The sequence below is a fragment of the Pteropus vampyrus genome, unplaced genomic scaffold (assembly GCF_000151845.1).
Source record: "Pteropus vampyrus isolate Shadow unplaced genomic scaffold, Pvam_2.0 Scaffold522, whole genome shotgun sequence".
Classification (NCBI taxonomy): domain Eukaryota; kingdom Metazoa; phylum Chordata; class Mammalia; order Chiroptera; family Pteropodidae; genus Pteropus; species Pteropus vampyrus.
In genome coordinates this window covers 72,132-87,842 of record NW_011889303.1, presented here as the reverse complement: position 1 = coordinate 87,842, position 15,711 = coordinate 72,132, and the positions used below count along the sequence as shown (strand labels likewise).

The 15,711-nt window shown below is 34.4% G+C and overlaps 1 protein-coding gene across 5 annotated transcripts in view; it reads right to left on the bottom strand.

Moving 5' to 3' along the window:
- Positions 1 to 2,412: 2,412 nt before the first annotated feature.
- ZNF215 (zinc finger protein 215) overlaps positions 2,413 to 15,711 on the bottom strand; it is a 19,779-nt gene continuing 6,480 nt past the window's right edge. For 4 of the 5 annotated variants that reach the window (XM_023525071.1, XM_011383484.2, XM_023525069.1 and 1 more), the window contains 4 exons: positions 10,947 to 11,032; positions 9,413 to 9,545; positions 8,990 to 9,085; positions 2,413 to 4,018 (listed from right to left, as the gene is read on the bottom strand). In XM_023525071.1, the coding sequence (XP_023380839.1) occupies positions 3,099 to 4,018; positions 8,990 to 9,085; positions 9,413 to 9,452 (1,056 nt within the window). In that variant the 5' untranslated portion in view covers positions 9,453 to 9,545; positions 10,947 to 11,032 and the 3' untranslated portion in view covers positions 2,413 to 3,098. The remainder of the gene's footprint in view (positions 4,019 to 8,989; positions 9,086 to 9,412; positions 9,546 to 10,946; positions 11,033 to 15,711) is intronic. The other variant, XM_011383485.2, reaches the window with a different exon arrangement.

Below are 15,711 nucleotides of genomic sequence, written 5' to 3'. Positions count from 1 at the left end.
TCCTGTCATCTTCCAGTAGGGCAGTTGCCCATCAGTACACACTTTTAGGTTATCAGGCTACTGGTGAATATGCACCACCACCAATCGCCACCCCTCTCCCCGCCAAAGTTAGTTTTTGCTAGGTTTTGTTGCTTTTGAAATAATTGCTTAGGTCTGGTCAGTATCTGCTGTGTTTGGTAAGACTGCATTCACATGCATAAACACACACAGACATGCAAATTTTTGCAAGTATTTATTGCCACTGGATTTTTGAATGGATTTTTCCATAGTTTATCTTTGAACAGGCCTCTAAGAGTTATAACCTTCCTTTTTTAGTTTAAGGATAGGAAAAAGCAAGATTCTCCTTTTGAAAAAATTTCAAACTGTTGCACAATTAAAAATATATTAATGTGAATGGTGGGAGAAGAGTGGGATCTATATCCCTATTTAAAAGTGAATCACTGCTATGATGAATGCCGATGCTGAAATTTCACAATTTGACTCTTAGAAAACCTGAGCACTCATAGTTGGGAATCCTTCATCCCTGAAATTAGAATTTATTGCATTTGATGTGTCAGAGGGTTGATTGTTAGTTGCTGAGCCAGGCTACTGCTTCTTTGGTAGATTATAATTGTTAGCTATGACTTTTAAGTACTTACTGTGACCCAAACACTGCTAAATATTCGAGCTCTAATATTAAAAATCACACATTTGCATTTCATTTGCAATTCCTGTACTTAAGAAATAAGTACTATATTATCCCATTTGAGCTGTATAATTAAAATGTGGGCTAGGTATCCCCATTCTCAGGTAAGATATTAAGAGTCTCAAGTTAAATAACTAGTTATATGACAAATTAGTGGCTAATCCTGGATCAAAACCTAGAAGTTTGATTTTCCATATATTTTAGTAGATGTAGGTGTTTTATAAGAAGCATTTTCATCAAAAAATAAAAAATAAAAATATTTTTTTCTCAGAAGCTTGGCTCTTTAGCCACCAAACTCAATGTCATATTTAGTGATATCTCTTATCATCTTCACTTACTAGAGTGGTACCTATAAAATAAACTTTATAAGCACTTTGTGAAATGATCTTCCCAATGAAATTTTTGATTAGAATATACTTATATTTTAATGTGGGAAGATTCAATATCTGTCCTCTCATTCAGAAACATCTTTCCATTTATTCATTTTTTGAAGGGAGTAGGGTAGTATATCTGAATTTGCTTATTAAATCTAAGCTTTTCAATTGATTTTTTAGGTTGTCCTGATGGTCTACCATATCATCAGCAAGATTTTTCTCCTTTCCAATTTCCATTTACTTTCCTTCTCTCATTTCAATTAGCACTTTCAGAGCACTAAATAATTTTGAAGATAAGAATTTTATCTTTTGCCATTAGTTTTAGGGTACAGTCCAAACTTCTAAGGTGGCTTACAAGCCTTTCATGATCTGGCTTTTGAGTCTCTCTATAGCTTCACCTCGATGTCTTACTGCCCCATTCTTTTCCAGAGCCATGTTTCAGCCAGTGAACTTCTGATGCCATGCCCTCACCCCTCTATAGCTTTGTACTCCTGTTTTTCCTTTATCATCTCTCCTAACAGTCCCACCTTCCACCCCACACAATCTAGCTAATTTCCACTCTTTCTACATGTTCAGCTTAGATATGTGCCCTTGAATGCATACAATATAATTCAAATATATATTAAATAGGTTTCTGGGAAAAGGTTGGGGGGAAGGTATTAATTGGCTATAAATGTTCTGCAAAAATTAAACTTTAAATACCCTCTAAAGAAGCATTCTTTGAAGCTATGTACATTTGATACAGTCAATAGTAAACATCTTTATTTTTTAGAATGTTTAGAAATTTAGGGAAAAAAAATAAGCATTTTACTTAGACCCAAATACCTCGCTGTTGAGAGAAAAGATAAAAAATAAAAATAGCACTTTTTAAACTGCCCCAAATAACAGCTTATTAAAAAAAAAAATGAACTATTAGATTCAGAACGCCTGAGAATGTCAGAATATATTATATTAACCATGAAATTGCTCTGATAAGTGACTGAACTATATACCTCAAGAATTTCTTACATTCAGGGTGTTTTTCTCTTGTTAGGATCATCTAAACAAGTTGCCTCATGTTTATAGGAATTCCATACCAAATACTTGTGTAGAGTTTTGTCTTAATATAACTTTGTGCTGTGATGTAAAGAATGAACAAATGAACACAGAATAATTTTCCACATTAACTCATCATAGGGGTTCACACCAGTATACATTTTCTGCTTTTGAACAGGGTATCAACTGACAAAAAGCCATCGTCATCATTCATTGGGATTGTCTACACTATGAATCGTTTTGGGCAGGTTAAGATAAGCTTCTTAGCTCAAGAACTTTTTGGATCCTGAAGCAATTTATAGAATAAAGAGGCAGTTCTGGTTTACAAAGTAGTAGGACACTTTATTGACCTTTTAATGTTTAGGATAAGTGATAGAGTTAGGGCTATGAATGTCTCTCCAGCTTCGATCCCAAAGAATACTTAAAAAAAAAAAATACAGACATTAAAGAATACAGGTAGATTAGCAATAACATATTCACTTCCCATTGCAGATGATAACTCTCTTCCAATTCTAGTCCCCATCCAGCCCCAGGACAGCCAAGGATATTATCATGGGTGGAGTACTGGCTGTCACTCTGGTCTTTGCTATTAATTCAGAATTAAGTCCTTAGAAATGTCCTCCTATATACCTGTGAGCTCTTAGTTTCTTGTCACCTTCTTATAAGAATTTAAAGTTTGAGTTTTATTAAATATCAAGTCCAAAGATATTGCTTGGCTCCTCCCTAATATGTACCTCATCAATATATCAAGTAAAATAGGTCCTATTTATGAACTAAGGAAAGATGATGGTAATGGACCTCAGAATAATGATAGACAAATACTTGTATGGTGGTATGTTTAACGCCAAACCCTGTGGCTTCATCTGGAAGCCTGGAAAAGCTCCCTCAGATTTCTATCCAGTAACATATTTCTCTCCGAAATTAATTCTGTCCTATCAATTAAAGAATAATCTATGATAAATTTTCTTCCACTTGACTTTCATAGGATTCCTTTCAGCATAAATTCATGGATGGTGAATGAGTTCTGCACTCTGACTGAAAGTAAGGCCACATTTCTTCCTGTTATAGGACTTCTCCCGAGTATGAAGTTTTTGGTGTTTAGTAAGGTTTGAACTCCTGTTAAAGGTTTTCTCACATTCCTTACATTTAAATGGTTTCTCTCCAGTATGAATCATTTGATGTCGAATAAGCGAAGAGCTCCGGTTGAAGGACTTTCCACAGTTAACACATTCATAGGCATTATCTCCAGGATGGAGACTTGGATGTTTATTACTGTCTTCACTCTTACTGAATGTGATTCCACATTTATTGCCTTCGTAGGCCTTTGCCTCAGTATGAAGTTTTTGATGCTTAGTGAGGTTTGTACGTCTGTTGAAGAATCTCCCACATTCACTGCATTTATAGGGTTTCTCTCCTGTGTGAATAATCTGATGTCGAATAAGAGATGAACTACGGCTGAAGGCTTTCCCACACTGATAACATTCATAGGAATTCATTGTGGTATGACTTTTTGGGTGACGAATATCTATACTCAGTCTCATGGCACTCTCACATTCATTATATTCTGAATGTTGCTTACCTACTGAGTCTAAATTAAATTTGAACTGAGTTTTAAACTTATCACATTTTAGGGACTCCTTTCTCATAGGAATTCCTTGTTGTTTATCAAAAACTAAGTTAACTGACTTAACGTCAAAATTTTTATTTTCACTACATTCAAAGTCTCCCTCCTCAGTGTACACTGTCTTATGAATGAAAGCTCCTTGAGGCAAATTTATGTCCCAATGATCCCAATCATCACTTTTCCAGGCTATAGAAGGTCCACTTTGGGTTAGTCTTGTCATAATCACTCCATGGGATGATTCTTCTCCAGAAATTCTCTGCTTCAGAACTGAATCTTGATTTTCTGAAATTGTCTGTCTGTCTAAAAAGAAATAAAAAAAATCCACAAACAGGAAGAATAGAAATTGATTAGGAAAAGGAGGCTAAACCACATAAGAGGATATGCATATTTTATGGGCCTTAAATACAGAAGGGAAATGTGAGGCAAGGCTAGAAAAGCAGAATTTCAGAATAAATGGGCAAAAATATTTTTAAAAGTTAGATCATAGGAGGAGAGGTATTCAGGAACATTAAGGTGAATACATAGGGCTTGGGTAAAAACCAGCATATGAAATGGAATGGGGTGGCATATCCTAGTTTACATTATCACTGGTTCATAATTCGTCTGTGAAGGTTATACTTACTTTTCCTTTCTCTAGCACCTTGTCTCTTTTAACCCAAGCTATTCGCCAATAATAAATAATCTCTTCTAAAACATCAATCTAACCATACCTTTAGGAACATGTCTACATTTACAGGTACTATACCTTAACCAGCTAAAAGTAAACTTGCCATCACAGTGCCCCTATTTTCCATATAGCTGCAATTATTCTCCGTATTTAACAAAGGCAGAAAAAAACTGCTAATATACATGGGAGGGAAACCATCCTTTTTCTAGGTTCAAAATCACTCTTGATTCTAACAGTGCTATGATATTTTCCTAAGTATTTCCTAGAACTCAAAACTTTACCTGTTCTGATTAAGATTACGTTCTTTTCTTTTCACCCGTCTTCAGTTTGTTTCATTTAATAATGTTCCACATCCCTTCTCTAAATTTCTTTTTCAATAAGCTTCTGTATAAATATACCAGGTACACTGTACGTTCCAGCAATTTTTTAAAAATTAAACTTTCACTATCTCCTTTTCCACATAACTTCAGGTATATCTAATGTTTTTATCTTCCATGCTTTATTGACAGCCAAATTGCATCTTCCGCTTTGTAGTCTCACCTATACTATCAACCTTAGTTTTTTATAAGTCTACAGGACATCTTTACCTGACTATCCTACTCTCTTCCAACCCAACAAATAAGAGCCTGAGATATCATAGTCTATGTGGAAAGAACTTCCCTAAATGTTTAATAAGTCATTGTTGTTCTCATATTCACACTAGAATCCATAAAGAGATGTTGAATAATGATTATTCTTTATATTTCTGGCAGTATTTATTGAATAGCAACATTCTTAATTGTATTTTCCTAAAGAAATCTTGGTTATTCTCCTCATATTTGCACAACTCATATTTCATATTACTTCCTCATTCCTTTTAAAATCACTTTTATGCATTTTGTTATTTTTAAGTCACTTAGTTTTAATATGTAGGAAAGCTACTGATATTTTAATTTTATATGGCCACCCACAAAACTCTTAACAGATGTAATAGTTTTGATGCTGAGTCTTTCAGATTTTCTAAACGAAAAGTTATCACTTGCAAATAATAGCTTTTTCTTCTAATTAAATTTCTCATGTTTCATTTATCTTTCATTAGTTAAGTCTTTCAGCAATATTAAGTGATTATGGTAATAGGTATTCTTACCTGTTGATTTTAGTGGTAATGCCACTGTCTTTTCATATATTAACCCATGATTTATTCTCCTTTTGCTGTCACTAAATAGATTTCAAGTCACTAGCTTATTCCTGACCATTAATTCCAAAGTCACAAGTTATTTTTTATCTATAAGACTTTGTTCCTGTCTTTAACTTAAAACAAAAATGGACACTTTAAACTTTAGCCTATAGTACCAATCCTGGGGCTCTGCCTACATATCTCCTGGAGACCAGACCGTGCTGAACCATCTCTGCCTTTCTTTGGACCATCTGACAATTTCTTTCAACTTCTCAAATAACTTCAGGAGCTTACCTGTCCTTACAGATTAAAATCCATAGGTTCCAAATAGTTAATTTTGCTGTCTAAAATTTGGTTTTATATTCTCCGTCCAAATTTACCTTATACTATCTTTAATAAACTTGGATGACTGGCTTTTAAATCTAGATGTGCATCCGATTCATTTGGTGAGCCTTTAAAGTGTGTGTGTGTGTGTGTGTGTGTGTGTGTGTGTGTGTGTGTGTTCCATGTGGCTAAGCTGGGCTTCTCACAAGTATGGCAATATCGGGATAGTTGAACTAGTGGCTGCTGACTTCCAAGAGAAAAAAAGTGAAAGCTGAAAGTTTTATTACAAACTAGACTTAAAACTGGCACAGTGTCACTTCTGCTGCATTTTAGTGATTAAACAGTCTGGTGCCAGCTTCGATTCAACGGGAGGGGAAACAAAGTCTATATCTTGATGAAGAGAGTGACGATGATTTTGTGGCCATCTTTAATTCACCAGAATCCATTAACTATTTGGGAAAATAAATTATGTGTATTTACTGAAGTAAATTCCAGACTGAGTAAAGTATTATATTTAAATGATAAAATTAGAATAAAATCAGGAAATAAGTTTCTTGGTTTGAGGATGGAAAAATTATTCTGTATAAAATTAACAGATATAAAACAACAGAGGAACATGTCTGATAACATAAATTTTAAAAATATGTGTAGCAGACACCATTAATAAAATAATAAAAAAGGAGAATACCTTAGAGATATCTCATTTGCCATAACCATGGGCAATAGTGAGAACTTACATAAGATCTTAATATATTAATTAAAAACCACTAAATTTTTAATAAAGGACATAAAACCACTTTCTGAATCACAAATAACAAAAATGAATAAAATAATTTTTACCTTTCTCATCTAGTATCTATCCATCTACCCATTTTTTCTTTGGCTCCTATATACATGTTAAGGGCTAGATATAAAGGACAAAAGAGACATGGTCCCTACCCTCCGGGAACATAAAGCCTGGTGTGGGAGACAAAAACTCACACAGATACATGTAAAATATAATTGTAATGAGTGCTAAAAGGGGAAGAATATGGTGCTATGGGAGTATATAACAGAAAAAACTAATGTAGTCAAGAAAGGTCTCCCTGAGGAATTGTGACCCTTTTGTGATCCAAAGGAAGAACAGGAGTCGACAATGCAAAGAACAGAAGAAAGATCATTTTACTGAAAGAGGATCCAAAAGATAACTGAGGGAGAAGATTTATCTTAGAAAGGAATAAATAAAGTAATTTTCCTATCAAATTAATATAGATTTTAATTAACAATACCCAGGTGTTTGCTAGAGTGATAGCAATAAATAGATATTTAAGAAATAGAGAGATAATACTCTTATTATTAGTGAGAGTCTGAATTGGTATAACCTTTCTGTAGACAATGTGGCACACTATAACAAGACAGTTAAATATATTTATACCCCTTGATGCTGAAGTTCCACTTCTAAAACAGTATCCTATGGAAGTCATCAGATATACCTAAAAAATTGGCATCGACCTAAATACTTAACAGTTGGGAGTGGCAGGGAGGAATGGTTAAATATATTGATACAGGTATGTGATGAAATGTTATAAGTAAATTAGAAACCACATTTTACAGACTATTTAGTGAAATAGGCTATTGCTCAGGATATTACATTAGATGAGAAAAGCAGAACATATAATGACATATTCCTGATGAACCCTTCTGGAATAAAAGAAATCTTCATAAGCCAAAGAGACGCATCATCACAAACAAACAAAAAAATAACTTGAGAAAATTAAGCAAGTGTTACGTGTTAGAATCATCAACAGGACAAGTAATAACAAGTGTTGAAGAGGTTTTACAGAAAAAGGAACCCTCGTACACTGCAAGTGGGACTGTAAATTGGTATAACCACTATGAAAAACAGTATGGAGTTTCCTCAAAAAACTAAGAATTTAACTACCATATGACCCAGCAATCCTTCTACTGGGTATTTACCCAAAAAACTTGAAAGTGTTTATCCAAAAAGATATGTGCACATTGATGTTCATAGCAGCATTATTCACAGTGGCCAGGGCAGGAAAGCAACCAGTGTCCTACAATAGATGATTGGATAAAGAAGATGTGGTACATATATACAATGGAATATTAGCTATTAGAAAAGATGAAATACTGTCATTTGGGACAACATGGATGGATCTTGAGACAATCATGCTAACCGAAATAAGTCAGATAGAAAAAGTTGAAAACCACATAATATCACTCATATGTGAGATATAAATCTAAAAGCAACAAACAAACAGAGACTCATGGATAGTGGATTAGTGATTACCAGAGGGAAAGGGGAGAGGTAGATAAGGTAAAAGGGGTCAAATATGTGGTGACAGAAAGAAATCTAACTATAGGAGGTGAACACATAATGCAATATTTATCTGCCTTACTGTTGAATTGTACACCTGAAACTTATTGGATGTTGTTGATCAATGTCACCTCAATAATTTTTAATAAAATAAACAAATAAATTAATTAAAAAAATAAAACTAAGCAAGTGTTAATATTACATAGCTCTGGATAGTGAGGTAATGGGGTGAGTGATATTCCTCTTCATACTTTTCCATACCTGTTAAAATTTACATTAAGCCCACCCACAATAATTTATAATCTCTCACAAACTAAATGTTAATAAGAATAAAGAGATTATGATGAGAGTAGGGAGTTAAGGCACAAGTTAAGGAGCTCTGTAGTAAAAGATGGAAAAATGGAAGATTATTGAAGCCACTCTAGGATAAAGCAGTGTTTTCTTTAAAAGAAAGAATATCATTTAATGTTATGCTGGCTGATATTCATTTATATAGCACTTGTCACGTGCCAGGCACTATTCTAAGTGTGTTGCACATATCAGTTCATTTAATCCTCAAAGTAACACTGAGGTAGATACTGTTACAAACTCTGTTAAGGATCAGAAAACTGGCAGATAGGCCACACAGCTTTAAATGTCTGTTTCTAACACTATTTTGTTTGTCCACACAAGAAAAAGAATCTGTGAATGAAAAGCAATGATGACTTTTTTAGGTAGTTTTGTTGTCACCTCAAAAGCTGAGTTGTACATTATATATTTAACAAACAGAAGCTTTTTACAAATGCTTCATATTTGCATGGTTCTTACCAAAAACAATTGTTCTTGGGATTTCTTGCTCTGTTATCCATCTTTTTTTCTTACACTCCAACTTGGGGACCTCATCTGGTTTGGAAAATAGGTGCTCTATTCATAGGGAAAATGAAAACAAAAACAAACATACATGAAACTTCAGGCATTTTTGTAGGGAAGAGAATTCCATCCCTATGTATAGTAGATTAAGAGTTTCTGAAAGATAAGGCCAGAGATCACCACAGATCTGTGCATTTCTAACTCTACATCAGAAAGGGCTTTCAACCAGATACAGCAGGAAAATCTTCCATTGTGCCCAAAGGACATTAGGAAATCTGAACCCAAACCCAAATGCCCTTAACCGCTTCAGCAGTCCTATAGTTTTTAACAGTAGATGAAGAGACTACTAATGGGCAGATTAGGTAAATACATAGAAGCCACCTTTACGTAATGAATTCAGGTTCCTGTAGTTCTCCAGCATCACATCCCTGTACAGGCTCTTTACAGCAGGGTCCAGGTGCCCCCACTCTTCCTCGCTGAATTCCACAACCACATCTTTGAATGTCACTGGTTCCTAAAACATTAAGTTCCTTTTTAATCAAAAGTCACTCCCAAAAATATTACTAAAGAGGAAATGAACGTGGAAAGAAAAGGGTAGGTAGCCAGAATATGTGAAAAACTGATAGGACAATGTTTGGGGTTCTAAATAATAAAAAATCAAGTTACATTAGGAGCCTATCGACTTGGTGCTCTGTGAGGGCTACGAAAGCAAAATGAAGCATAATCCTAACTCTAGATTATCTCACATTTTGGTTGAGGAGAAAAAGACAGAATAATTATGGAAAAAAATTATTACAGAGTACAAATAATTTACATAAAAAAGAACATGAAGAATTTTAAGAGCGATTTGAGGGAAATATGTAATGAAGATGCAGGCTCCGCTAGCAGAAGACACAAGGCATTTTCTCTAATTGAGAAATAAATGCAGCCTGCTAACCTTCAGGTCTTGCATCCCAATGTCACCTTGTCAGACAGGCCCTTCTCATTACTCAAAGCAGCCATCCTCATCATCAGTTTCTATTGCATTATGTTTCTTTTCTTTGTAATAATTATTACTATCTGCAATATTTTATTTGCTCATGGTTGCCTACTTCTACTAAAATGTAATGTCCACAAAGGCAAAAGTTTTGATTCATTTACCATCATATTGCCAGCCCTTAGAAAAGTGTTTGGCATATTAGGCACTGCATAAATAATTGTCATAAGGGCCCTCATACCATCAGCTGTTGCACTTCTCTCTCCAGAATTCCCAACCTTGTAATTATTGGCACTTTCAATAACACTGAAATATACAAATTCCTTCCCTTCCTTTATTTCAGAGCCCATCTGTGTAAATAAGTTGTCTACAATCATTTTTACCTATGGTCTCTCCTCCTCTTTCCTCAACTCTCTGCAACCTGGCTTCTACTCCATGCATGTTAGTATCTCCATGATGGTGAGTGAAAAGACACTACTCAGGCTGAATTCCCTTGAACTTTAAAGGATTTCTCCTTGAAATATTCTCATCCTTTGCTTTCAGTGACATCATATTTTCCTGGTTTTCCTCTACCATTTTGGTCCTTTCATTTCAGTATCCTTTGAGGTTTCTTCTGCTCCTGCAGATTAAATGACATTGGTCAGGATTCTGCCCTTAGCTCCCTTCACTTCTAAACACTCTTTGGGTAGGCTCTATTTCTATACCTTCAATTATCAACTATAATCTTGAAGGAATAGATGCACAGAAAATATGCCAAAATTATATTTTCCAAAGAGTCTATCGCCAACTAAATTAGGTCCAATATCCTGTGGGAAAACAAATCTCATGTCCTTACATGGAGCTTTGTTTGGCAAAAGTTCAAAGGCCAAACCAAAAAAAAAAAGAAAGAAAGAAAGAAAAAGAACCAGGTCATTTCAGTAGAGTGGAATCCTAATTCACCTGAAATTTGCCCGTTAGTGAGTCAGCTTCCTTTTTCTCCTTGATGCTCCCCTTCTGGAGTAGGACAGAATCCTTGCAGGGTATATCTGAGAAAGATAAAAGAAAACATCAGGGAGAAAGCTTTGTCTTGGCAAAACTTTTCATGATTACAGCAGTAATTTTAACATGCTATTTACAGGAATCATCTTTAAAAACTTTGAAAAAATAATGACGTCAGGCTCTACCAGTGACCAGAATCTCCAAGGGTGGGGCCCAGATCTTGTATTTTTAAAAAGTTCTAAAAGTGATTCTGATACTCTACCAGGGATTGAGAACTGGATCAGAGGGAAGAGGGCCAAAATAACATTTTGAGGCCTCATCTGTGGTTATAGCAGATTCCAAAAAATAACTTTAATCCTGTTAAAACTAAAGCCTAAGGCTTAGTCATCACAGGCTGTAATTCTACTAGGAGCTAAGAATATTTTATCCAATCAATCCCTCCTCAAACACTTTGGGGAAAATTCTACTCAACGGTTCCTTTCCTCTAAATTCCAATATGCTACACACAGACTTAAGTAGTCTGGTCACTTTGAACTACTCTTTCGAGAAACGTAAAAATCTGAGCAGCAACCACCTCTCTTCTCCAGTCCTTTGGTGAGAAGCATACCCAAGGACTACTGTCCTAAATTTTCTCCAAGATTCATTAGTTACATCAATAATCCTTAAATGCCAGACTGTAAACCAATACTAGTCTGTGGGGAAGTTTTCATTGACTCAGGATGAAATAAGAAAAAATAGAAACAATGTAGGAAATACTTTTTGAGACCATTTTGTAAATAAAGGCAGAATTTGAAGAAAAAATCCAAATTTCTCAGCAACATACTATTTGAATGCTGACAAAAGATTATAGTCTATTAACATTATTCGGGTATATAACACTTTGTGAAACCTCAGTCAGCTCAGTCCCATAATCCCTAGGACAGTCAATACAACACTGTTTCTTATTCTTGTCACTCTTGGAAAGATGTGAGATATCTCCAAGAGGCTCCAATCAGCTACTCCCTTATTAATGGCCCTCACTGAATACCGTTTCCTTCTCTTAATTCTTCTTCCCTGTTGACCTCCTTCTTGTACCTTTACAAGTGTGTTCTAAGAAACCCCCATTCCATTCAGAGAAAAATTCATATGCATTCTTAAGCTCTTTGTAGAATATTACTTCTTCTAATCTAAAACAGATCTTGGCTTTCATCAAAGCCACCCCTTCGTACTATGGTTTGTGAAGTTGTTTTCACATACTCGTACTTCTCTATTCTCACATCCTCATAAAGATTTTTCTACTTTTGTAGAAAAATTTTTCTTAGAAGTTCACGCCACTGACCTATGGCCTTCTTGATGTCGTAATAGACTAAGCAATTGCTCATTTATTCAAAACATATTTACTGAGCATCTCTTATGTGTGAGGTACACAATACCTGCCCTCAGAGATCCTGTAGTCTACTGTAAGTGACACATTAAATAATTGTACTAGGACAATAAAAACTGGTTATTTAACTTACATTATTGCTTTCTACCCTGAATCCCACCAGTATTATGACAGGTTACTTCAACACTGGCACAGACAACCCAGCCTGACGACCCCGGATATCCTTATTTCTAAAAACCATCAATAATCGAGCTACTTCCTTTTTCACACTTGAGTCCTTATTACCTAGAATTGCTCTACTATGAGAACAAACTTGAATATGTCAATCTCTAACTACGTTTTCCTGTTCTTTCAATTTTCACTTTCTTGCTCGTAGCATATTCTCCAACTTTTATCCAAGTCCCATCACAGGACATTGATTCCTCAATTTTCTCCCAGTCTATCACCTCTTGTGAAGTCCCTTTGCAGCTTCTCTATACAGCTTAATTTCATGGTAAATCACTTTCAGCACTGTTTTCAGTCTTCAAATTCCTTACACACTTGTCCTTTATATCTAACACCCAACCTTAGTTAATCCAATAAGCTCTTATCTACTCTTTTTAAAAACTGAGGTAAAATTCATGTAACATAAAATTCACATATTAAGCATTTTAAAGTATACAATTCGATGGTTTTGAGTATATTCACAATGTTGTAAAACCACCACCACTATCTAATTCCAGAACATTTTAATTTCCCCCAAATGAGTCACTCCCATTCTACCTCCCTCCCATACTGTCCTATGGAGTTACCTATTCTGGGCATTTTATATAAATTCAATCATATGGTATATGACCTTCTGTGTCAGATTTCTTTAAATTAATATAATGTTGTGGAGGTCCATCCACATTGTACCATGTATCAGTACTTCATTCCTTTTAACGGCTGAATATTATTACATTGTATGGATATACTATAATTTCTTTATCCATTAATCAGCTGATAAACATTTAGATTGGTCCATTTTTTGGCTATTTTGAACAATACTGCTATGAACATTCATGCACAAATTTTTGTGTAAACATGTCTTCAATTCTGTTGAATATGTGGTAATTCTGTTTAAGGATCTACCAAACTGTTTTCCACCATGGCTGTACCATTTTACATTCCCAAAAGCAATGTACGAGAGTTCAAATTTCTTCATATCCTTGCCAACACTTATTTTTTATTAGTATAGCTGTCCTAGTGGATGTCATGTGGCATTTCATTGTAGGTTTGATATTCAATTCCCTAATGACTAATGATGCTGAACAATTATTCCTATGCTTTTTGACTATTAGTATATCTTCTTTGGAGAAACATTTATTCAAGTCCTTTGCCCATTTAAAAAATTGTGTTGCTTGTCTTTTTGTGTAGAGTTGTAAGAGTTGGTTTCACAACATTTTCCCAACTCGGCTTTTATCAGATATGATTTTCAAATATTTACTCTCATTCTGTAGGTTTCCTTTTTACTTTCTTGATAGTATCCTCTGATGAACAAAAGTGTTTAGTTTTGATGAAGCCTAATTTTTCTCTTGTGGCTTGTATTTTTGGTGCCATGTCTAAGTAACAACTACTGAAGTCAAAGTGATAAAGTTACTCTTATTTTTTTCTTCTAAGAATTTTATAGTTTTAGCTCTTATATTTAGGTTTGTTGATCCATTTTGATAGATTTTTTACATATAGAATGAAGTCCTACTTCAATCTTTTGCCTGTGGATATCAAGTTGTTCCAGTACCATTTGTTAAACATTCTTCACGTTTAATGGTCTTAGAATCTCTTGTTGAAAATCAATGGACCACGGAAGTATGAGTTCATTTCTGAGCTCTCAATTTGATTACATTGATCTATATGTCTTATTCTGGTACCACATTATTTTAGCTTTGTAGTAAGTTTTGAAATTAGGGAAGTGTGCATCCTCAAACATTGTTCTTCTTTATCAAGGCTGTTTTGGCTATTTGGGGTCTCTTGTAATTCCATAGGATCAGCTCGTCCATTTCTGCAAAAAAAAAAAGGTATCTGGGATTTTGATATAAATTGCGTTTGAATTTGTAGATTGTTTTGGGGAGTATTATCATTTTAACAACACTAGGTGTTCCAATCCATAAACACGGGATATATTTCCACTTATTTAGGTCTTCTTTAATTTCTTTCGACAATGTTTTGTAATTTTCAGTGGACAAGTCTTACACCTCCTTAAATTTATAGTTAAATATTTTATTCTTTTTGATGCTATTGTAAATAAAATGGTCTCAGTTTCATTTTAAGACTGATCATTGCCAGTGTATAAAAATACAATTGATTTTTTTATAGCGGTCTTCTATCTTGAAACTTTGTTAAATTTGTTTATTAGGTAGTTGATAAATCCTTTAGGTTCAAATTCTTCTGTTTTTCCAATGTTCTCTTCATTCTGTAACACCTGATCTATTACAACAGTCTCCTAACTAGTTTTCCTATTTTCAGAGCCCTCAGGTCTATCCATTACATGAGAAGTTGATAAACTTTTTCTATAAAGATCCAGATAGTAAATATTTCAGGCTTTGCAAGCAATACAGTTTCTGCTATAACTAATCAGATCTGGCCAGAGCATGAAAGCAACTGTAGACAAAATGTAAGTGAATGGATGTGGCTATCTTCCAATAAAACTTCATTTCCAAAAATAGTTTGCCTGTGGTTCATAGTTTGCCAACCCCTGCTCTAACATGATATTTTTAAAATGCAAATCAAATTGTTTTACTCCCCTACCCAATCTGTGAGAACTCATTCTCTTTCTGTTGCTACAAATAAAATTCACGTTTCCTGATATAGTAAAGTCCTTCATGATCTGTCCCTTGGCGCCCTGTAGCCTCAAAAAAAGACATTTCTCTTCAAATGGAAAGGGTCAACGTTTTTTTTAACGTTTTTCTTTCTTTTTAATTGAGGCACATCTGGCATATTATATGAGTTTCAAGAGTACAACATAATGATTCAATATTTGTAAATATTGTGAAATGATCACCACAATAAGTTGTTAACATCTGTCACTGTATATAATTACAATTTTTTTCTTATAACTTTTAAGATCTACTTTCTTAGCAACTTTCAAATAATACTGTATAATAATACAGTATTATTGACTACAGTCATCATGCAGTACATTACACCCCATGACTTATTTATTTCATAACTGAAAGTTTGTACCTTTGACCCTCTCACCCATTTCACTCACCTGTTACCCAATGCTTTTGGCAAACACCAATCTGGTCTCTGAATCTATGAGCTCAGTATTTTTGTTTTTGTTTTTAGATTTCACATAAGGGTCAACTATTCTACTGCCAGTTTTCTATATTCTCACCTTTGTCTTTA